Source organism: Ascaphus truei, chromosome 17, assembly GCF_040206685.1.
Source record: "Ascaphus truei isolate aAscTru1 chromosome 17, aAscTru1.hap1, whole genome shotgun sequence".
Taxonomy (NCBI): domain Eukaryota; kingdom Metazoa; phylum Chordata; class Amphibia; order Anura; family Ascaphidae; genus Ascaphus; species Ascaphus truei.
In genome coordinates, this window is record NC_134499.1 from 1,945,389 (window position 1) to 1,965,249 (window position 19,861).

Sequence of the window (19,861 nt, forward strand, 5' to 3'; positions counted from 1 at the left end):
AATTCTGATCATAATAGCATGTAGCAACAGCTCAGACCATTTTCATATCACTGGTCATCATCCATCATCCATCCCTGTTTGAGGAGAACATGGATTTTTAAGCACTGAATAATTCTCTACAAAAGTCTTGAAGTAGTGAAACAATAACAACCTCAGCCAGATCAGCAGCCGTTCTCAAGGCTTCTGTTGGTTCTTCGCTCTGTTTGATTTGGGTTGAAGTAGATTTCAATCCTGAAATGAGCTTTTTCCTTGTTTGAAAACGTTGTCAATGCTTGATCTGATACTACAGAGCAAGTCTACATTTCAAAATCTTTTAGAAGTTCTTCAAAACGCTCACCTGGGGCTAGCTCAATACATATTCTTTTCTTCAACCTGTGTTTTTTTCCCTAGTATATGTTTTTGTATTTTAGCACTTAAAGTATAGTCTCAAAGCTGCGAGATCGGCGTTTCTCTCACAGAACACCCTTTGTGCGAGGTCAGTCGCTGGAACACCAATCTTATGGCTTTGGGAATATACCCCATAGACTGTCCTTCAAGAGAACTTTTTTTTTCTCCAATAAATGAATTCAGTATATCAACAAGTTTTGCAACTGAAGGTGCAATTTCAACAAAAATATTGGATATCCACGAATTCTTATGTGGGTTTTCTGCATTGGTGCTTTTTTCCCCGGGCACCTGTGGATTAGGGGGAGTTGTCTGACCTATTTGTATTATGCGTGGCAATTTCAACCTTTGCCATGTAATATTTCCACACCACGAGTCTGCAGATTATCTGAAAGTGGAGTTAAGATAAGAGTTGAGAGTTAAAATATCTACATAATAAAGAAACGAGACGTGTTTCAAATCGTGCCCAACCAAGGACTAAGTACTTTGTCTCAATACTTACCTAACAAACAGCAAAATGTATTCCAAGCAAGGTGCTCTACAGTGCTTTACATTGGCCACAAGATGACCCCCAAAAATTCCTTGTTGACCTTGGTTTGACTTTGCTCTACTTGCAGGTATCACCAATTTCCCTTAGCCTGGCAAGTTTTTTTTATTTTTCTCCTGCTTTGTGACCTGTTCCATCCACACGGACAATTGTTTGTAAGACTCTAAATAAAAGCAAGCCATTTTCTCCAAAATCCCCAATAAAGACTTTACTGAAGTAACACCATATCGAGACGGTGAGCATAACACCAGGTGCTCACACAATTACCTGACCCATTTTGTAATGTGGGCCTGTACGTTATCATAGCGCCCACTCTTGTTTGCAGTACCATGAAAATGGCAACCAATGGTGTTGGTAATGTTCAATGGGAACTTTCCTAATTGCTCCTTTAGATCGGAAAACAGAGCTTCTCCAGATATGCTACTAATGTCATATCGACTAATGCGGCATTGTTCAACAACACCAGCATCTTGTGTGCTGGCCATTTCCACACACTGAATTTCATGCTGGCCATTTCCACACCAATGTTCATGGCATGCTTTGCGTTGTGACTTCTTTTCTGTTTGGGAAATATAGAACATGGAGACTAGCACTCCACTGGACTTGGTAATCAAAGTCAATTTTATTTTAAGAGGATCGACGTTTCGGTGCTAGCAGCTTGATGAAGGTCCATGTTAAGACCGAAATGTCTTCCTTAAAATAAATTGACTGTAATTGATTATCAAGTTCCGGTGTCTAGTTGTACCTCCATCTGTTTGGGGATTCCTGTGCACCCGTGGCGGACTTCCTGGTTATTATGAGTGCACCTACTTTTTTCGTCAGCTTTATTTTCTGTTTTCCATGTTACATATTATTAAGATCAAATTGCTAATGATTTTTTACATTTATTTATAAAAATGTTTTCCAGAAAATAATATTTAATTACCTCTCGTTTTCAGGTATGTCCTGGTTACAGAGTTATGATGACAAATACATGGTTACATTAAATGAAGAGGTTATACATTCAATTTAGAGACACTTCAGGACAGTTGGAGATAATTGTAATTATTATTATGAATGATTATGAGCGTATGTAACAGTTATAGACAAGATTCAAATGTGAGACAGCTGAAGTCTTGAATGAACTTAACCTGGTGGCGGCTTTGAGAGTCTCTGGTAGATTGTTCCAGGTGTGAGGTACGCGGTAAGAGGAGGAGTGGCCGGATTCCTTGTTGAATCTTGGGACTGAATAGTCTTTTCTGATCTCGGATAAGTGCTACGTGTTGTAGGGGTGAGGAGCTTGTTCAGATAGGCGGGTAGTTTGCCCGGAAAGTATTTGAAGACAAGACAGGAAAGATTAACTTTGTGCCTGGACTCGAGTGATGGCCAATCTAGTTCTTATTCCTTTGAGGAACCTTTGCAGACGGTGAAAAGTTGGTCCGCTAGATAGCTGTGTATTAACCCTTTCCCCATATACAAGTCACGTGCCCTCAGGTGCGCCGTACGTGACAAATGGTTTGTCATTTATTTTGCTTAAAAAGGTTGCCAGGTCTCCCCCCCCCCTCTTTACTCTCTGGAGGACGTATTTTCCTAACCTCCCTCGTTGAGTCTGCTTCCTCTACATATTTTGGGGTACGGTACGCCATCATATCGTATGCTAAGAAGCAGTGCGAGCTCTGGAAACTTACCACGGTTGAGCTCACTGTTAGGTAATGTATGAGTGGCCTTCTCCTTCCCTCCGTAATCACGTCCTTACTTGGCAATGTACTGTGTGAAATCAATCAAGTGACTACCATACGATTAGGAAGTGTATTCTCTTTATTTGTTTTGGCTAAATTTACATTCATTACAGTTTCAATATCACTTTTCTGCAGACAAATCTGCATTTCCAGCTGCTTGATGTTGGCTAGACTTCATATCCTCTTACTCTGTCTTTATTAACCAGCTGGTCACTACTAAAATGACTTTGCCTATTGGTACAAAATGCCATACATTGAACTGTTGAACAGTATAAATTTTCCCTTTGCACACTGAGTGCCATTTGCTCTGGATGGTACTTCCACCACGTACAAATTGGAAGTCCCAGCGCTGAACCACGCTATTTCCAGAGATACTTACTTTGTCCACATGAAGCAAGCCAGTAGGAAGCCACAACACCATCCATTGCGGCTTCCTATTGGCTGCGTCATGCGGGGGATTTTTTAAAACCCAGGAAGTAACGCCTGGATTTTTTACCGGTAAGTATCCCTCGAACCGATGGGTTCCCGGAACGGGAAATGCCGCAGCTCAGATCTGGGGGGCCCCTGGAGGGTTAGGTAGGGGGAGGTTGCTGCTTTAATTTAACGAACGGCACAATGCTTCTGATACTTCAGAAATGGTCCATTTTATAGATGAAGATGGTGTCTCGGTGACGCCCATCTCTCTTAAGATCTTTCTCCTGAACATTTCTTTTCACTTATTACAACTGCAGGTCCCTCGTTATTGATGCAGCATCATCGCTCTGTATCTCGCTTTCAGGATCACCTCCAGGGCATGCTACCTTTGGCCCTACAGAATGTGGGCTCTCGTGTAAGCTTCTGTTGCCATGGCTTTTGTTGGCCCGGGAACATTTTCTGCTGCTTTCAGACTTTGTGTGACTCCTACAATCACTTTTCTGCACCACGTTTATCGGCACCTCCTCCCGGGTTTTGTCTAGTGTCACTAAACTTCTAAATGAGGACTTCTTCTTCCTGTTCCGATCGGTAAAACATGGTAAAAGCAATGTCTTTCCTTGGAGCACTCCTGATTAAAGATATGATACTTTCCATTTATCCACCATTGTGATCAGGTACTCCCCAGCCGTCCTGCCACAGTTATTTATTGAAACATAACAAGTTGACGTTTAGGCTGTTCCTATAACCTTTCTAAAGACCATGGTCAATGCTGTACGTACAGCCGAAACACAGATGTGTAATGGTTTAATAAATGTCTAGTTTGATGAATTCCGAAGTGCCCACTCTTCTCTCATACTTTCCCTAATCAGTACAACAAACATATATTGTATGTCATGACCATTACACACTGAAGATTGGGCCCTGGGACCCTAATGCTGCCTACGTGTGTTTGGGTTTGGGCCTTGGATGCTATCTACGTGGCACTATATCTCTGGTAATCCCTTGTCCATTTTCTAATCCTTACAGAGAGGGCCACAGATGGGTCCCTGCGCTCTGAAGACTGGGGCCTTAATATGGAGATCTGTGACATCATCAATGAAACAGAAGAGGGGTAAGTAAGGAGAATTTGGGGGGGGGGAGGAGGAGAGAATGAGAGTGAAAGACAATGAAGGGAGGGGGCGAGACAATGAGGGGGGGAAGGGGAAGCGAGAGAGATGAGTCTATCCAGGTTTTGTAAAAGTACACAGGAGACACTCTCTAAATAAAGATATCTATCTATCTATCTATCTATCTATCTATCTATCTATCTATCTATCTATCTACACACACAGTGCTTGACAAATCACCCAAAAATCTACTCGCCACCTAGTCCCGCCCCGCTTTAAAAAAATACTTAAAATACATTCTTAGTAAGAACATTCGTTTTTGACATAAGTTTATTTATTGTATTACATTATACTACAATTAGTCCTGGTTACGTGTGTGTGTGTGTGTTAGTGTGTGTGTGTGTATGTTGGATTTAGAAAAAAAAGCCAGATGTGAATGACTAGTTTCCTGAACCCTTTAACCAGTGTCTGGACGCCCCCACTTCCCAATATTTAAAGCAGCAATCCCGCCTGGGATCTTACCTGATCCGCAGTCCCTCAATGTCCAGGTACCCACATTCCCGCAATGTTATACATTGGAGGGGAGGTGTTCCCTACCTGTCTTCTGGGTTAGGGGGGATTCCGATGTCTCCCGTGTGAAGCTTGAGTCAGATCTGGAAGAAAGCAGTATAGGTTATTTCGGTGTAGTATAGGGCAGTTAAGATATGTAGGGTAAATAAGAGATCCAGAGGGTGAGACAGAGAGAGTGTGGGCGAGACAGAGAGAGTGTGGGCGAGACAGAGAGAGTGTGGGCGAGACAGAGAGGGGGTGGGCGAGAGAGAGGGGGTGGGCGAGACAGAGAGGGGGTGGGCGAGACAGAGAGGGGGTGGGCGAGAGGGGGTGGGGGAGAGGGCGAGGGGGACAGACAGAGAGAGGGGGAGGGGGACAGAGAGAGGGGGACAGACAGAGAGAGGGCGAGAGGGGGACAGACAGAGGGTCAGAGGGTACAGAGGGTCAGAGAGAGCGCGACACAAAGACAGAGAGACGGTTGACAGAGAGACGGTGACAGACAAAGACAGAGAGAGAGTCACCCAGTCAGTCATCCCACCCCTCTCACACACACACACACACACTCTCTCACAGAGTGTGAGTGTGTGACAGACAGAGTAAGAGAGACAGAGTGTGTGTGTGTGTGTGTGTGTGTGTGTGATATATACATTTTCTTTAGATTTATTAGAACAAAGACCTTAATTCCTAAACCCTCTACATGTCTGCACTTCACCTTCTCTCACCTACACTGCTCCCGTCACTCTCACCTACCCTGCTCCCGTCACTCTCACCTACCCTGCTCCCGTCACTCTCACCTACCCTGCTCCCGTCACTCTCACCTACCCTGCTCCCGTCACTCTCACCTACCCTGCTCCCGTCACTCTCACCTACCCTGCTCCCGTCACTCTCACCTACCCTGCTCCCGTCACTCTCACCTACCCTGCTCCCGTCACTCTCACCTACCCTGCTCCCGTCACTCTCACCTACACTGCTCCCGTCACTCTCACCTACCCTGCTCCCGTCACTCTCACCTACCCTGCTCCCGTCACTCACCTACCCTGCTCCCGTCACTCACCTACCCTGCTCCCGTCACTCACCTACCCTGCTCCCGTCACTCTCACCTACCCTGCTCCCGTCACTCTCACCTACCCTGCTCCCGTCACTCTCACCTACCCTGCTCCCGTCACTCACCTACCCTGCTCCCGTCACTCACCTGCCCTGCTCCCGTCACTCACCTGCACTGCTCCCGTCACTCACCTGCACTGCTCCCGTCACTCACCTGCACTGCTCCCGTCACTCACCTGCACTGCTCCCGTCACTCACCTGCACTGCTCCCGTCACTCACCTGCACTGCTCCCGTCACTCACCTGCACTGCTCCCGTCACTCACCTGCACTGCTCCCGTCACTCACCTGCCCTGCTCCCGTCACTCACCTGCACTGCTCCCGTCACTCACCTGCACTGCTCCCGTCACTCACCTGCACTGCTCCCGTCACTCACCTGCACTGCTCCCGTCACTCACCTGCACTGCTCCCGTCACTCACCTGCACTGCTCCCGTCACTCACCTGCACTGCTCCCGTCATTCTCACCTGCACTGCTCCCGTCATTCTCACCTGCACTGCTCCCGTCACTCACCTGCACTGCTCCCGTCACTCACCTGCACTGCTCCCGTCATTCTCACCTGACATCTGCTCCCGTCACTCACCTGCACTGCTCCCGTCATTCTCACCTGACATCTGCTCCAGTCATTCTCACCTGACATCTGCTCCCGTCCCACTCGCCCCTAACATCTGCTCACGTCCCCCTCGCCCCTGACATCTGCTCCCGTCCCACTCGCCCCTAACATCTGCTCACATCCCCCTCGCCCCTGACATCTGTTCCCGTCACTCCACCCTAACATCTGCTCCCGTCCCCCTCGCCCCTGACATCTGCTCCCGTCACTCCACCCTAACATCTGCTCCCGTCCCCCTCGCCCCTGACATCTGCTCCCGTCACTCGACCCTAACATCTGCTCCCGTCCCCCTCGCCTCTAACATCTGCTCCCGTCCCCCTCGCCCCTAACATCTGCTCCCGTCCCCCTCGCCCCTAACATCTGCTCCCGTCCCCCTCGCCCCTAACATCTGCTCCCGTCCCCCTCGCCCCTAACATCTTCTCCCGTCCCCCTCGCCCCTAACATCTGCTCCCGTCCCCCTCGCCCCTAACATCTGCTCCCGTCCCCCTCGCCCCTAACATCTGCTCCCGTCCCCCTCGCCCCTAACATCTGCTCCCGTCCCCCTCATCCCAACACTCACCTACACTGCTCCCATCCCCCTAATTCATCCACACCTCATCCAAGATATTCCTTCCATTTAATAACACATTTCACTTACGAAATGTTAAAAATAAAATATATTAAACAGATTTTTTGACAATCGAGAATTGTCGAAAAATCTGTTTTAATTTTTAACATTTTCATAAAAGGTGAGAGTGATGGAAGCAGTGCAGGTGAGAAGGGGGGTGCAGGCATGGAGAGGTCAGGGGGGGGGGTGTCTAAGGGTCCCAGTGGCGAGAGGAAGGGGTTAAGTGCCCCAAGAGGGGAAGGGAAGAACAAGCTAATGGTCCCAGGGGAGATTGAGGAAGGGGTTAAGGGTCCTAGAGGGTGAGAGAGGAAGGGGGTTAAGGGTCCCATGGTGAAAAGGGGTTAGGTGCCCCCGGGGGGAGAGGGGAAGAGTTGATGTGCCAACGGGAGAGGAGGGTGGAGGGGTTAACAAAAGGAAAGTGAGGACTTTCTTACAGCACTTTCACACCCGCTGCCGCTGCCCTCGCATGCTCTCTCCCCCCCCCCACGCTGCCCGAAGCTCCCCCCCCTCCCTCTGAGTCTGCATTCAGAAGCAGGGAGGGAGGGGGGGGACACGGGGAGGGGGGGAAGGAGAGAGGCTGAGACAGCACAGCGGTAGCTGTAAAACTGCTCTCACTGTACTGGCATCCCAAAATATTGCAATAACAGTTGGTCTCCCATACCGGCACACCGGGAGATTATCGCGATATTTACATTTCGGTATATCGCCCAAGCATAGTACATAAAGCATGGATGCGGCATATTCAACACCTGATGCACTTTACTGGGCGGGAAACCTTCGCTCCTATAACATCCGTTTCTTTCTGCAGTCCCAGAGATGCCATCCGAGCGCTGAAGAAGAGGATTGTGGGCAATAAGAACTTCCAAGAGGTGATGCTGGCCTTGACGGTAAGAAAACCAAATCCGGGCGGGGGGGGGGACAGGGCAGCTGCCTCTCTCCGTATCGCGGCTCTGGGGACCTCATTGTACGATGCTTTGTGTGTTAACAAAGCAAGAGCCAGAGCCTTTTCTCCAGGGCTGTAAGTGTGATGGGAACGAGCAGAGGTACCAGGGCTGTAAGTGTGATGGGAACGAGCAGAGGTACCAGGGCTGTAAGTGTGATGGGAACGAGCAGAGGTACCGGGGCTGTAAGTGTGATGGTAACGAGCAGAGGTACCGGGGCTGTAAGTGTGATGGGAACGAGCAGAGGTACCGGGGCTGTAAGTGTGATGGTAACGAGCAGAGGTACCGGGGCTGTAAGTGTGATGGGAACGAGCAGAGGTACCAGGGCTGTAAGTGTGATGGGAACGAGCAGAGGTACCAGGGCTGTAAGTGTGATGGGAACGAGCAGAGGTACCGGGGCTGTAAGTGTGATGGTAACGAGCAGAGGTACCGGGGCTGTAAGTGTGATGGGAACGAGCAGAGGTACCGGGGCTGTAAGTGTGATGGGAACGAGCAGAGGTACCAGGGCTGTAAGTGTGATGGGAACGAGCAGAGGTACCAGGGCTGTAAGTGTGATGGGAACGAGCAGAGGTACCAGGGCTGTAAGTGTGATGAGTACGAGCAGAGGTACCAGGGCTGTAAGTGTGATGGTAACGAGCAGAGGTACCGGGGCTGTAAGTGTGATGGTAACGAGCAGAGGTACCGGGGCTGTAAGTGTGATGGGAACGAGCAGAGGTACCGGGGCTGTAAGTGTGATGGGAACGAGCAGAGGTACCAGGGCTGTAAGTGTGATGGGAACGAGCAGAGGTACCAGGGCTGTAAGTGTGATGGTAACGAGCAGAAGGACCAGGGCTGTAAGTGTGATGGTAACGAGCAGAGGTACCGGGGCTGTAAGTGTGATGGGAACGAGCAGAGGTACCAGGGCTGTAAGTGTGATGGGAACGAGCAGAGGTACCAGGGCTGTAAGTGTGATGGTAACGAGCAGAGGTACCAGGGCTGTAAGTGTGATGGGAACGAGCAGAGGTACCGGGGCTGTAAGTGTGATGGTAACGAGCAGAGGTACCGGGGCTGTAAGTGTGATGAGAACGAGCAGAGGTACCGGGCAGAGGTACCGGGGCTGTAAGTGTGATGAGAACGAGCAGAGGTACCAGGGCTGTAAGTGTGATGGGAACGAGCAGAGGTACCAGGGCTGTAAGTGTGATGGGAACGAGCAGAGGTACCAGGGCTGTAAGTGTGATGGTAACGAGCAGAGGGACCAGGGCTGTAAGTGTGATGGGAACGAGCAGAGGTACCAGGGCTGTAAGTGTGATGGGAACGAGCAGAGGTACCAGGGCTGTAAGTGTGATGGGAACGAGCAGAGGTACCAGGGCTGTAAGTGTGATGGGAACGAGCAGAGGTACCAGGGCTGTAAGTGTGATGGTAACGAGCAGAGGTACCAGGGCTGTAAGTGTGATGGTAACGAGCAGAGGTACCAGGGCTGTAAGTGTGATGGGAACGAGCAGAGGTACCGGGGCTGTAAGTGTGATGGTAACGAGCAGAGGTACCGAGGCTGTAAGTGTGATGGGAACGAGCAGAGGTACCGGGGCTGTAAGTGTGATGGGAACGAGCAGAGGTACCGGGGCTGTAAGTGTGATGGGAACGAGCAGAGGTACCAGGGCTGTAAGTGTGATGGGAACGAGCAGAGGTACCAGGGCTGTAAGTGTGATGGGAACGAGCAGAGGTACCGGGGCTGTAAGTGTGATGGTAACGAGCAGAGGTACCGGGGCTGTAAGTGTGATGGGAACGAGCAGAGGTACCGGGGCTGTAAGTGTGATGGGAACGAGCAGAGGTACCAGGGCTGTAAGTGTGATGGGAACGAGCAGAGGTACCGGGGCTGTAAGTGTGATGAGAACGAGCAGAGGTACCGGGGTTGTAAGTGTGATGAGAACGAGCAGAGGTACCAGGGCTGTAAGTGTGATGGGAACGAGCAGAGGTACCGGGGCTGTAAGTGTGATGAGAACGAGCAGAGGTACCAGGGCTGTAAGTGTGATGGGAACGAGCAGAGGTACCGGGGCTGTAAGTGTGATGAGAACGAGCAGAGGTACCAGGGCTGTAAGTGTGATGGTAACGAGCAGAGGTACCAGGGCTGTAAGTGTGATGGGAACGAGCAGAGGTACCAGGGCTGTAAGTGTGATGGGAACGAGCAGAGGTACCAGGGCTGTAAGTGTGATGGTAACGAGCAGAGGTACCAGGGCTGTAAGTGTGATGGGAACGAGCAGAGGTACCGGGGCTGTAAGTGTGATGGTAACGAGCAGAGGTACCGGGGCTGTAAGTGTGATGAGAACGAGCAGAGGTACCGGGCAGAGGTACACTGGCGACACACTTTATTCGAGCTTGGCTAGTCCCACGAATTCGGGTATACCCGGGTGTATTGAGGTTTGTGACTGTTTTCTGCCCGAGTGCATTGAGGTATTTTCCAAGCAGGGATTGAAGCATTTTATTCCCGCTGGCTGCAATACTGCACAGTATATATATATATACTGCATTACAATTCATGAATTTATGCCATCTGGTAGACACGCGAAGCATTGCAGCCTATTAAATCCTAATCATTATCATTTAACAGATCAGCCGCCCATCAGCCAGGCATGAACCCAGGCTGGGAAGGCAAATGCAACGGGGCTTGTCAGAGGTGAGGAGTGGCGCATTCCAGTTATCTGCCAGGTACATACCGGGTATTTGCTCGAATAAAGTGTGTCGGTGCAGTACCGGGGCTGTAAGTGTGATGGTAACGAGCAGAGGTACCGGGGCTGTAAGTGTGATGGGAACGAGCAGAGGTACCGGGGCTGTAAGTGTGATGGGAACGAGCAGAGGTACCAGGGCTGTAAGTGTGATGGGAACGAGCAGAGGTACCGGGGCTGTAAGTGTGATGGTAACGAGCAGAGGTACCGGGGCTGTAAGTGTGATGAGAACGAGCAGAGGTACCGGGGCTGTAAGTGTGATGAGAACGAGCAGAGGTACCAGGGCTGTAAGTGTGATGGGAACGAGCAGAGGTACCGGGGCTGTAAGTGTGATGAGAACGAGCAGAGGTACCAGGGCTGTAAGTGTGATGGTAACGAGCAGAGGTACCAGGGCTGTAAGTGTGATGGGAACGAGCAGAGGTACCGGGGCTGTAAGTGTGATGGGAACGAGCAGAGGTACCAGGGCTGTAAGTGTGATGGGAACGAGCAGAGGTACCAGGGCTGTAAGTGTGATGGTAACGAGCAGAGGTACCAGGGCTGTAAGTGTGATGGTAATGAGCAGAGGTACCAGGGCTGTAAGTGTGATGGTAACGAGCAGAGGTACCAGGGCTGTAAGTGTGATGGGAACGAGCAGAGGTACCAGGGCTGTAAGTGTGATGGGAACGAGCAGAGGTACCAGGGCTGTAAGTGTGATGGTAACGAGCAGAGGTACCAGGGCTGTAAGTGTGATGGGAACGAGCAGAGGTACCAGGGCTGTAAGTGTGATGAGTACGAGCAGAGGTACCAGGGCTGTAAGTGTGATGGGAACGAGCAGAGGTACCGGGGCTGTAAGTGTGATGGGAACGAGCAGAGGTACCGGGGCTGTAAGTGTGATGGAAACGAGCAGAGGTACCGGGGCTGTAAGTGTGATGGTAACGAGCAGAGGTACCAGGACTGTAAGTGTGATGGGAACGAGCAGAGGTACCGGGGCTGTAAGTGTGATGGTAACGAGCAGAGGTACCGGGGCTGTAAGCGTGATGGGAACGAGCAGAGGTACCAGGACTGTAAGCATGATGGGAACGAGCAGAGGTACCAGGGCTGTAAGTGTGATGGGAACGAGCAGAGGTACCGGGGCTGTAAGCGTGATGGGAACGAGCAGAGGTACCGGGACTGTAAGCGTGATGGGAACGAGCAGAGGTACCGGGGCTGTAAGCGTGATGGGAACGAGCAGAGGTACCGGGGCTGTAAGCGTGATGGTAACGAGCAGAGGTACCAGGGCTGTAAGTGTGATGGTAACGAACAGAGGTACCAGGGCTGTAAGTGTGATGGTAACGAGCAGAGGTACCAGGGCTGTAAGTGTGATGGTAACGAGCAGAGGTACCGGGGCTGTAAGTGTGATGGTAACGAGCAGAGGTACCGGGGCTGTAAGTGTGATGGGAACGAGCAGAGGTACCGGGGCTGTAAGTGTGATGGGAACGAGCAGAGGTACCAGGGCTGTAAGTGTGATGGGAACGAGCAGAGGTACCAGGGCTGTAAGTGTGATGGTAACGAGCAGAGGTACCAGGGCTGTAAGTGTGATGGTAATGAGCAGAGGTACCAGGGCTGTAAGTGTGATGGTAACGAGCAGAGGTACCAGGGCTGTAAGTGTGATGGGAACGAGCAGAGGTACCAGGGCTGTAAGTGTGATGGGAACGAGCAGAGGTACCAGGGCTGTAAGTGTGATGGGAACGAGCAGAGGTACCAGGGCTGTAAGTGTGATGGGAACGAGCAGAGGTACCAGGGCTGTAAGTGTGATGAGTACGAGCAGAGGTACCAGGGCTGTAAGTGTGATGGGAACGAGCAGAGGTACCGGGGATGTAAGTGTGATGGTAACGAGCAGAGGTACCGAGGCTGTAAGTGTGATGGGAACGAGCAGAGGTACCGGGGCTGTAAGTGTGATGGGAACGAGCAGAGGTACCGGGGCTGTAAGTGTGATGGGAACGAGCAGAGGTACCAGGGCTGTAAGTGTGATGGGAACGAGCAGAGGTACCAGGGCTGTAAGTGTGATGGGAACGAGCAGAGGTACCGGGGCTGTAAGTGTGATGGTAACGAGCAGAGGTACCGGGGCTGTAAGTGTGATGGGAACGAGCAGAGGTACCGGGGCTGTAAGTGTGATGGGAACGAGCAGAGGTACCAGGGCTGTAAGTGTGATGGGAACGAGCAGAGGTACCGGGGCTGTAAGTGTGATGGTAACGAGCAGAGGTACCGGGGCTGTAAGTGTGATGGGAACGAGCAGAGGTACCAGGGCTGTAAGTGTGATGGGAACGAGCAGAGGTACCAGGGCTGTAAGTGTGATGGGAACGAGCAGAGGTACCAGGGCTGTAAGTGTGATGGGAACGAGCAGAGGTACCAGGGCTGTAAGTGTGATGGGAACGAGCAGAGGTACCGGGGCTGTAAGTGTGATGGTAACGAGCAGAGGTACCGGGGCTGTAAGTGTGATGGGAACGAGCAGAGGTACCGGGGCTGTAAGTGTGATGCGAACGAGCAGAGGTACCAGGGCTGTAAGTGTGATGGTAACGAGCAGAGGTACCGGGGCTGTAAGTGTGATGGGAACGAGCAGAGGTACCAGGGCTGTAAGTGTGATGGGAACGAGCAGAGGTACCAGGGCTGTAAGTGTGATGGGAACGAGCAGAGGTACCGGGGCTGTAAGTGTGATGGTAACGAGCAGAGGTACCGGGGCTGTAAGTGTGATGAGAACGAGCAGAGGTACCGGGCAGAGGTACCGGGGCTGTAAGTGTGATGGTAACGAGCAGAGGTACCGGGGCTGTAAGTGTGATGGTAACGAGCAGAGGTACCGGGGCTGTAAGTGTGATGGGAACGAGCAGAGGTACCAGGGCTGTAAGTGTGATGGGAACGAGCAGAGGTTCCGGGGCTGTAAGTGTGATGGTAACGAGCAGAGGTACCGGGGCTGTAAGTGTGATGAGAACGAGCAGAGGTACCGGGGCTGTAAGTGTGATGAGAACGAGCAGAGGTACCAGGGCTGTAAGTGTGATGGGAACGAGCAGAGGTACCGGGGCTGTAAGTGTGATGAGAACGAGCAGAGGTACCAGGGCTGTAAGTGTGATGGTAACGAGCAGAGGTACCAGGGCTGTAAGTGTGATGGGAACGAGCAGAGGTACCGGGGCTGTAAGTGTGATGGGAACGAGCAGAGGTACCAGGGCTGTAAGTGTGATGGGAACGAGCAGAGGTACCAGGGCTGTAAGTGTGATGGTAACGAGCAGAGGTACCAGGGCTGTAAGTGTGATGGTAATGAGCAGAGGTACCAGGGCTGTAAGTGTGATGGTAACGAGCAGAGGTACCAGGGCTGTAAGTGTGATGGGAACGAGCAGAGGTACCAGGGCTGTAAGTGTGATGGGAACGAGCAGAGGTACCAGGGCTGTAAGTGTGATGGTAACGAGCAGAGGTACCAGGACTGTAAGTGTGATGGGAACGAGCAGAGGTACCGGGGCTGTAAGTGTGATGGTAACGAGCAGAGGTACCAGGACTGTAAGTGTGATGGGAACGAGCAGAGGTACCGGGGCTGTAAGTGTGATGGTAACGAGCAGAGGTACCGGGGCTGTAAGCGTGATGGGAACGAGCAGAGGTACCAGGACTGTAAGCATGATGGGAACGAGCAGAGGTACCAGGGCTGTAAGTGTGATGGGAACGAGCAGAGGTACCGGGGCTGTAAGCGTGATGGGAACGAGCAGAGGTACCGGGACTGTAAGCGTGATGGGAACGAGCAGAGGTACCGGGGCTGTAAGCGTGATGGGAACGAGCAGAGGTACCGGGGCTGTAAGCGTGATGGTAACGAGCAGAGGTACCAGGGCTGTAAGTGTGATGGTAACGAACAGAGGTACCAGGGCTGTAAGTGTGATGGGAACGAGCAGAGGTACCGAGGCTGTAAGTGTGATGGGAACGAGCAGAGGTACCGGGGCTGTAAGTGTGATGGGAACGAGCAGAGGTACCGGGGCTGTAAGTGTGATGGGAACGAGCAGAGGTACCAGGGCTGTAAGTGTGATGGGAACGAGCAGAGGTACCAGGGCTGTAAGTGTGATGGGAACGAGCAGAGGTACCGGGGCTGTAAGTGTGATGGTAACGAGCAGAGGTACCGGGGCTGTAAGTGTGATGGGAACGAGCAGAGGTACCGGGGCTGTAAGTGTGATGGGAACGAGCAGAGGTACCAGGGCTGTAAGTGTGATGGGAACGAGCAGAGGTACCGGGGCTGTAAGTGTGATGGTAACGAGCAGAGGTACCGGGGCTGTAAGTGTGATGAGAACGAGCAGAGGTACCGGGGCTGTAAGTGTGATGAGAACGAGCAGAGGTACCAGGGCTGTAAGTGTGATGGTAACGAGCAGAGGTACCAGGGCTGTAAGTGTGATGGGAACGAGCAGAGGTACCAGGGCTGTAAGTGTGATGGGAACGAGCAGAGGTACCAGGGCTGTAAGTGTGATGGTAACGAGCAGAGGTACCAGGGCTGTAAGTGTGATGGGAACGAGCAGAGGTACCGGGGCTGTAAGTGTGATGGTAACGAGCAGAGGTACCGGGGCTGTAAGTGTGATGAGAACGAGCAGAGGTACCGGGCAGAGGTACCGGGGCTGTAAGTGTGATGGTAACGAGCAGAGGTACCGGGCAGAGGTACCGGGGCTGTAAGTGTGATGGTAACGAGCAGAGGTACCAGGGCTGTAAGTGTGATGGGAACGAGCAGAGGTACCGGGGCTGTAAGTGTGATGGGAACGAGCAGAGGTACCAGGGCTGTAAGTGTGATGGGAACGAGCAGAGGTACCAGGGCTGTAAGTGTGATGGTAACGAGCAGAGGTACCAGGGCTGTAAGTGTGATGGTAATGAGCAGAGGTACCAGGGCTGTAAGTGTGATGGTAACGAGCAGAGGTACCAGGGCTGTAAGTGTGATGGGAACGAGCAGAGGTACCAGGGCTGTAAGTGTGATGGGAACGAGCAGAGGTACCAGGGCTGTAAGTGTGATGGTAACGAGCAGAGGTACCAGGGCTGTAAGTGTGATGGAAACGAGCAGAGGTACCGGGGCTGTAAGTGTGATGGTAAGGAGCAGAGGTACCAGGACTGTAAGTGTGATGGGAACGAGCAGAGGTACCGGGGCTGTAAGTGTGATGGTAACGAGCAGAGGTACCGGGGCTGTAAGCGTGATGGGAACGAGCAGAGGTACCAGGACTGTAAGCATGATGGGAACGAGCAGAGGTACCAGGGCTGTAAGTGTGATGGGAACGAGCAGAGGTACCGGGGCTGTAAGCGTGATGGGAACGAGCAGAGGTACCGGGACTGTAAGCGTGATGGGAACGAGCAGAGGTACCGGGGCTGTAAGCGTGATGGGAACGAGCAGAGGTACCGGGGCTGTAAGCGTGATGGTAACGAGCAGAGGTACCGGGGCTGTAAGTGTGATGGTAACGAACAGAGGTACCAGGGCTGTAAGTGTGATGGTAACGAGCAGAGGTACCAGGGCTGTAAGTGTGATGGTAACGAGCAGAGGTACCAGGGCTGTAAGTGTGATGGTAACGAGCAGAGGTACCAGGGCTGTAAGTGTGATGGGAACGAGCAGAGGTACCGGGGCTGTAAGTGTGATGGGAACGAGCAGAGGTACCAGGGCTGTAAGTGTGATGGGAACGAGCAGAGGTACCAGGGCTGTAAGTGTGATGGTAACGAGCAGAGGTACCAGGGCTGTAAGTGTGATGGAAACGAGCAGAGGTACCGGGGCTGTAAGTGTGATGGTAACGAGCAGAGGTACCAGGACTGTAAGTGTGATGGGAACGAGCAGAGGTACCGGGGCTGTAAGTGTGATGGTAACGAGCAGAGGTACCGGGGCTGTAAGCGTGATGGGAACGAGCAGAGGTACCAGGACTGTAAGCATGATGGGAACGAGCAGAGGTACCAGGGCTGTAAGTGTGATGGGAACGAGCAGAGGTACCGGGGCTGTAAGCGTGATGGGAACGAGCAGAGGTACCGGGACTGTAAGCGTGATGGGAACGAGCAGAGGTACCGGGGCTGTAAGCGTGATGGGAACGAGCAGAGGTACCGGGGCTGTAAGCGTGATGGTAACGAGCAGAGGTACCGGGGCTGTAAGTGTGATGGTAACGAACAGAGGTACCAGGGCTGTAAGTGTGATGGTAACGAGCAGAGGTACCAGGGCTGTAAGTGTGATGGTAACGAGCAGAGGTACCAGGGCTGTAAGTGTGATGGTAACGAGCAGAGGTACCAGGGCTGTAAGTGTGATGGGAACGAGCAGAGGTACCGGGGCTGTAAGTGTGATGGGAACGAGCAGAGGTACCAGGGCTGTAAGTGTGATGGGAACGAGCAGAGGTACCAGGGCTGTAAGTGTGATGGTAACGAGCAGAGGTACCAGGGCTGTAAGTGTGATGGTAATGAGCAGAGGTACCAGGGCTGTAAGTGTGATGGTAACGAGCAGAGGTACCAGGGCTGTAAGTGTGATGGGAACGAGCAGAGGTACCAGGGCTGTAAGTGTGATGGGAACGAGCAGAGGTACCAGGGCTGTAAGTGTGATGGGAACGAGCAGAGGTACGAGGGCTGTAAGTGTGATGAGTACGAGCAGAGGTACCAGGGCTGTAAGTGTGATGGGAACGAGCAGAGGTACCGGGGCTGTAAGTGTGATGGTAACGAGCAGAGGTACCGAGGCTGTAAGTGTGATGGGAACGAGCAGAGGTACCGGGGCTGTAAGTGTGATGGGAACGAGCAGAGGTACCGGGGCTGTAAGTGTGATGGGAACGAGCAGAGGTACCTGGGCTGTAAGTGTGATGGGAACGAGCAGAGGTACCAGGGCTGTAAGTGTGATGGGAACGAGCAGAGGTACCGGGGCTGTAAGTGTGATGGTAACGAGCAGAGGTACCGGGGCTGTAAGTGTGATGGGAACGAGCAGAGGTACCGGGGCTGTAAGTGTGATGGGAACGAGCAGAGGTACCAGGGCTGTAAGTGTGATGGGAACGAGCAGAGGTACCGGGGCTGTAAGTGTGATGGTAATGAGCAGAGGTACCGGGGCTGTAAGTGTGATGAGAACGAGCAGAGGTACCAGGGCTGTAAGTGTGATGGTAACGAGCAGAGGTACCAGGGCTGTAAGTGTGATGGTAATGAGCAGAGGTACCAGGGCTGTAAGTGTGATGGTAACGAGCAGAGGTACCAGGGCTGTAAGTGTGATGGGAACGAGCAGAGGTACCAGGGCTGTAAGTGTGATGGGAACGAGCAGAGGTACCAGGGCTGTAAGTGTGATGGTAACGAGCAGAGGTACCAGGGCTGTAAGTGTGATGGGAACGAGCAGAGGTACCAGGGCTGTAAGTGTGATGAGTACGAGCAGAGGTACCAGGGCTGTAAGTGTGATGGGAACGAGCAGAGGTACCGGGGCTGTAAGTGTGATGGGAACGAGCAGAGGTACCGGGGCTGTAAGTGTGATGGAAACGAGCAGAGGTACCGGGGCTGTAAGTGTGATGGTAACGAGCAGAGGTACCAGGACTGTAAGTGTGATGGGAACGAGCAGAGGTACCGGGGCTGTAAGTGTGATGGTAACGAGCAGAGGTACCGGGGCTGTAAGTGTGATGGTAACGAGCAGAGGTACCGGGGCTGTAAGCGTGATGGGAACGAGCAGAGGTACCAGGACTGTAAGCATGATGGGAACGAGCAGAGGTACCAGGGCTGTAAGTGTGATGGGAACGAGCAGAGGTACCGGGGCTGTAAGCGTGATGGGAACGAGCAGAGGTACCGGGACTGTAAGCTTGATGGGAACGAGCAGAGGTACCGGGGCTGTAAGCGTGATGGGAACGAGCAGAGGTACCGGGGCTGTAAGCGTGATGGTAACGAGCAGAGGTACCAGGGCTGTAAGTGTGATGGTAACGAACAGAGGTACCAGGGCTGTAAGTGTGATGGTAACGAGCAGAGGTACCAGGGCTGTAAGTGTGATGGTAACGAGCAGAGGTACCAGGGCTGTAAGTGTGATGGTAACGAGCAGAGGTACCAGGGCTGTAAGTGTGATGGGAACGAGCAGAGGTACCGGGGCTGTAAGTGTGATGGGAACGAGCAGAGGTACCAGGGCTGTAAGTGTGATGGGAACGAGCAGAGGTACCAGGGCTGTAAGTGTGATGGTAACGAGCAGAGGTACCAGGGCTGTAAGTGTGATGGTAATGAGCAGAGGTACCAGGGCTGTAAGTGTGATGGTAACGAGCAGAGGTACCAGGGCTGTAAGTGTGATGGGAACGAGCAGAGGTACCAGGGCTGTAAGTGTGATGGGAACGAGCAGAGGTACCAGGGCTGTAAGTGTGATGGGAACGAGCAGAGGTACCAGGGCTGTAAGTGTGATGGGAACGAGCAGAGGTACCAGGGCTGTAAGTGTGATGAGTACGAGCAGAGGTACCAGGGCTGTAAGTGTGATGGGAACGAGCAGAGGTACCGGGGCTGTAAGTGTGATGGGAACGAGCAGAGGTACCGGGGCTGTAAGTGTGATGGAAACGAGCAGAGGTACCGGGGCTGTAAGTGTGATGGTAACGAGCAGAGGTACCAGGACTGTAAGTGTGATGGGAACGAGCAGAGGTACCGGGGCTGTAAGTGTGATGGTAACGAGCAGAGGTACCGGGGCTGTAAGCGTGATGGGAACGAGCAGAGGTACCAGGACTGTATGCGTGATGGGAACGAGCAGAGGTACCAGGGCTGTAAGTGTGATGGGAACGAGCAGAGGTACCGGGGCTGTAAGCGTGATGGGAACGAGCAGGGGTACCGGGACTGTAAGCGTGATGGGAACGAGCAGAGGTACCGGGGCTGTAAGCGTGATGGGAACGAGCAGAGGTACCGGGGCTGTAAGCGTGATGGTAACGAGCAGAGGTACCAGGGCTGTAAGTGTGATGGTAACGAACAGAGGTACCAGGGCTGTAAGTGTGATGGTAACGAGCAGAGGTACCAGGGCTGTAAGTGTGATGGTAACGAGCAGAGGTACCAGGGCTGTAAGTGTGATGGTAACGAGCAGAGGTACCAGGGCTGTAAGTGTGATGGTAACGAGCAGAGGTACCAGGGCTGTAAGTGTGATGGTAACGAGCAGAGGTACCAGGTCTGTAAGTGTGATGGTAACGAGCAGAGGTACCAGGGCTGTAAGTGTGATGGTAACGAGCAGAGGTACCAGGGCTGTAAGTGTGATGGGAACGAGCAGAGGTACCGGGGCTGTA

The 19,861-nt window shown here is 52.5% G+C and overlaps 1 protein-coding gene across 1 annotated transcript in view; it reads left to right on the forward strand.

Annotated features, from left to right (window-relative positions):
* TOM1 (target of myb1 membrane trafficking protein) overlaps positions 1-19,861 on the forward strand; it is a 117,482-nt gene that overhangs the window by 9,750 nt on the left and 87,871 nt on the right. Inside the window, exons 2-3 of the mRNA XM_075573706.1 lie at positions 4,090-4,174; positions 7,845-7,923. Coding sequence (XP_075429821.1) covers positions 4,090-4,174; positions 7,845-7,923 — 164 coding nt within the window. The remainder of the gene's footprint in view (positions 1-4,089; positions 4,175-7,844; positions 7,924-19,861) is intronic.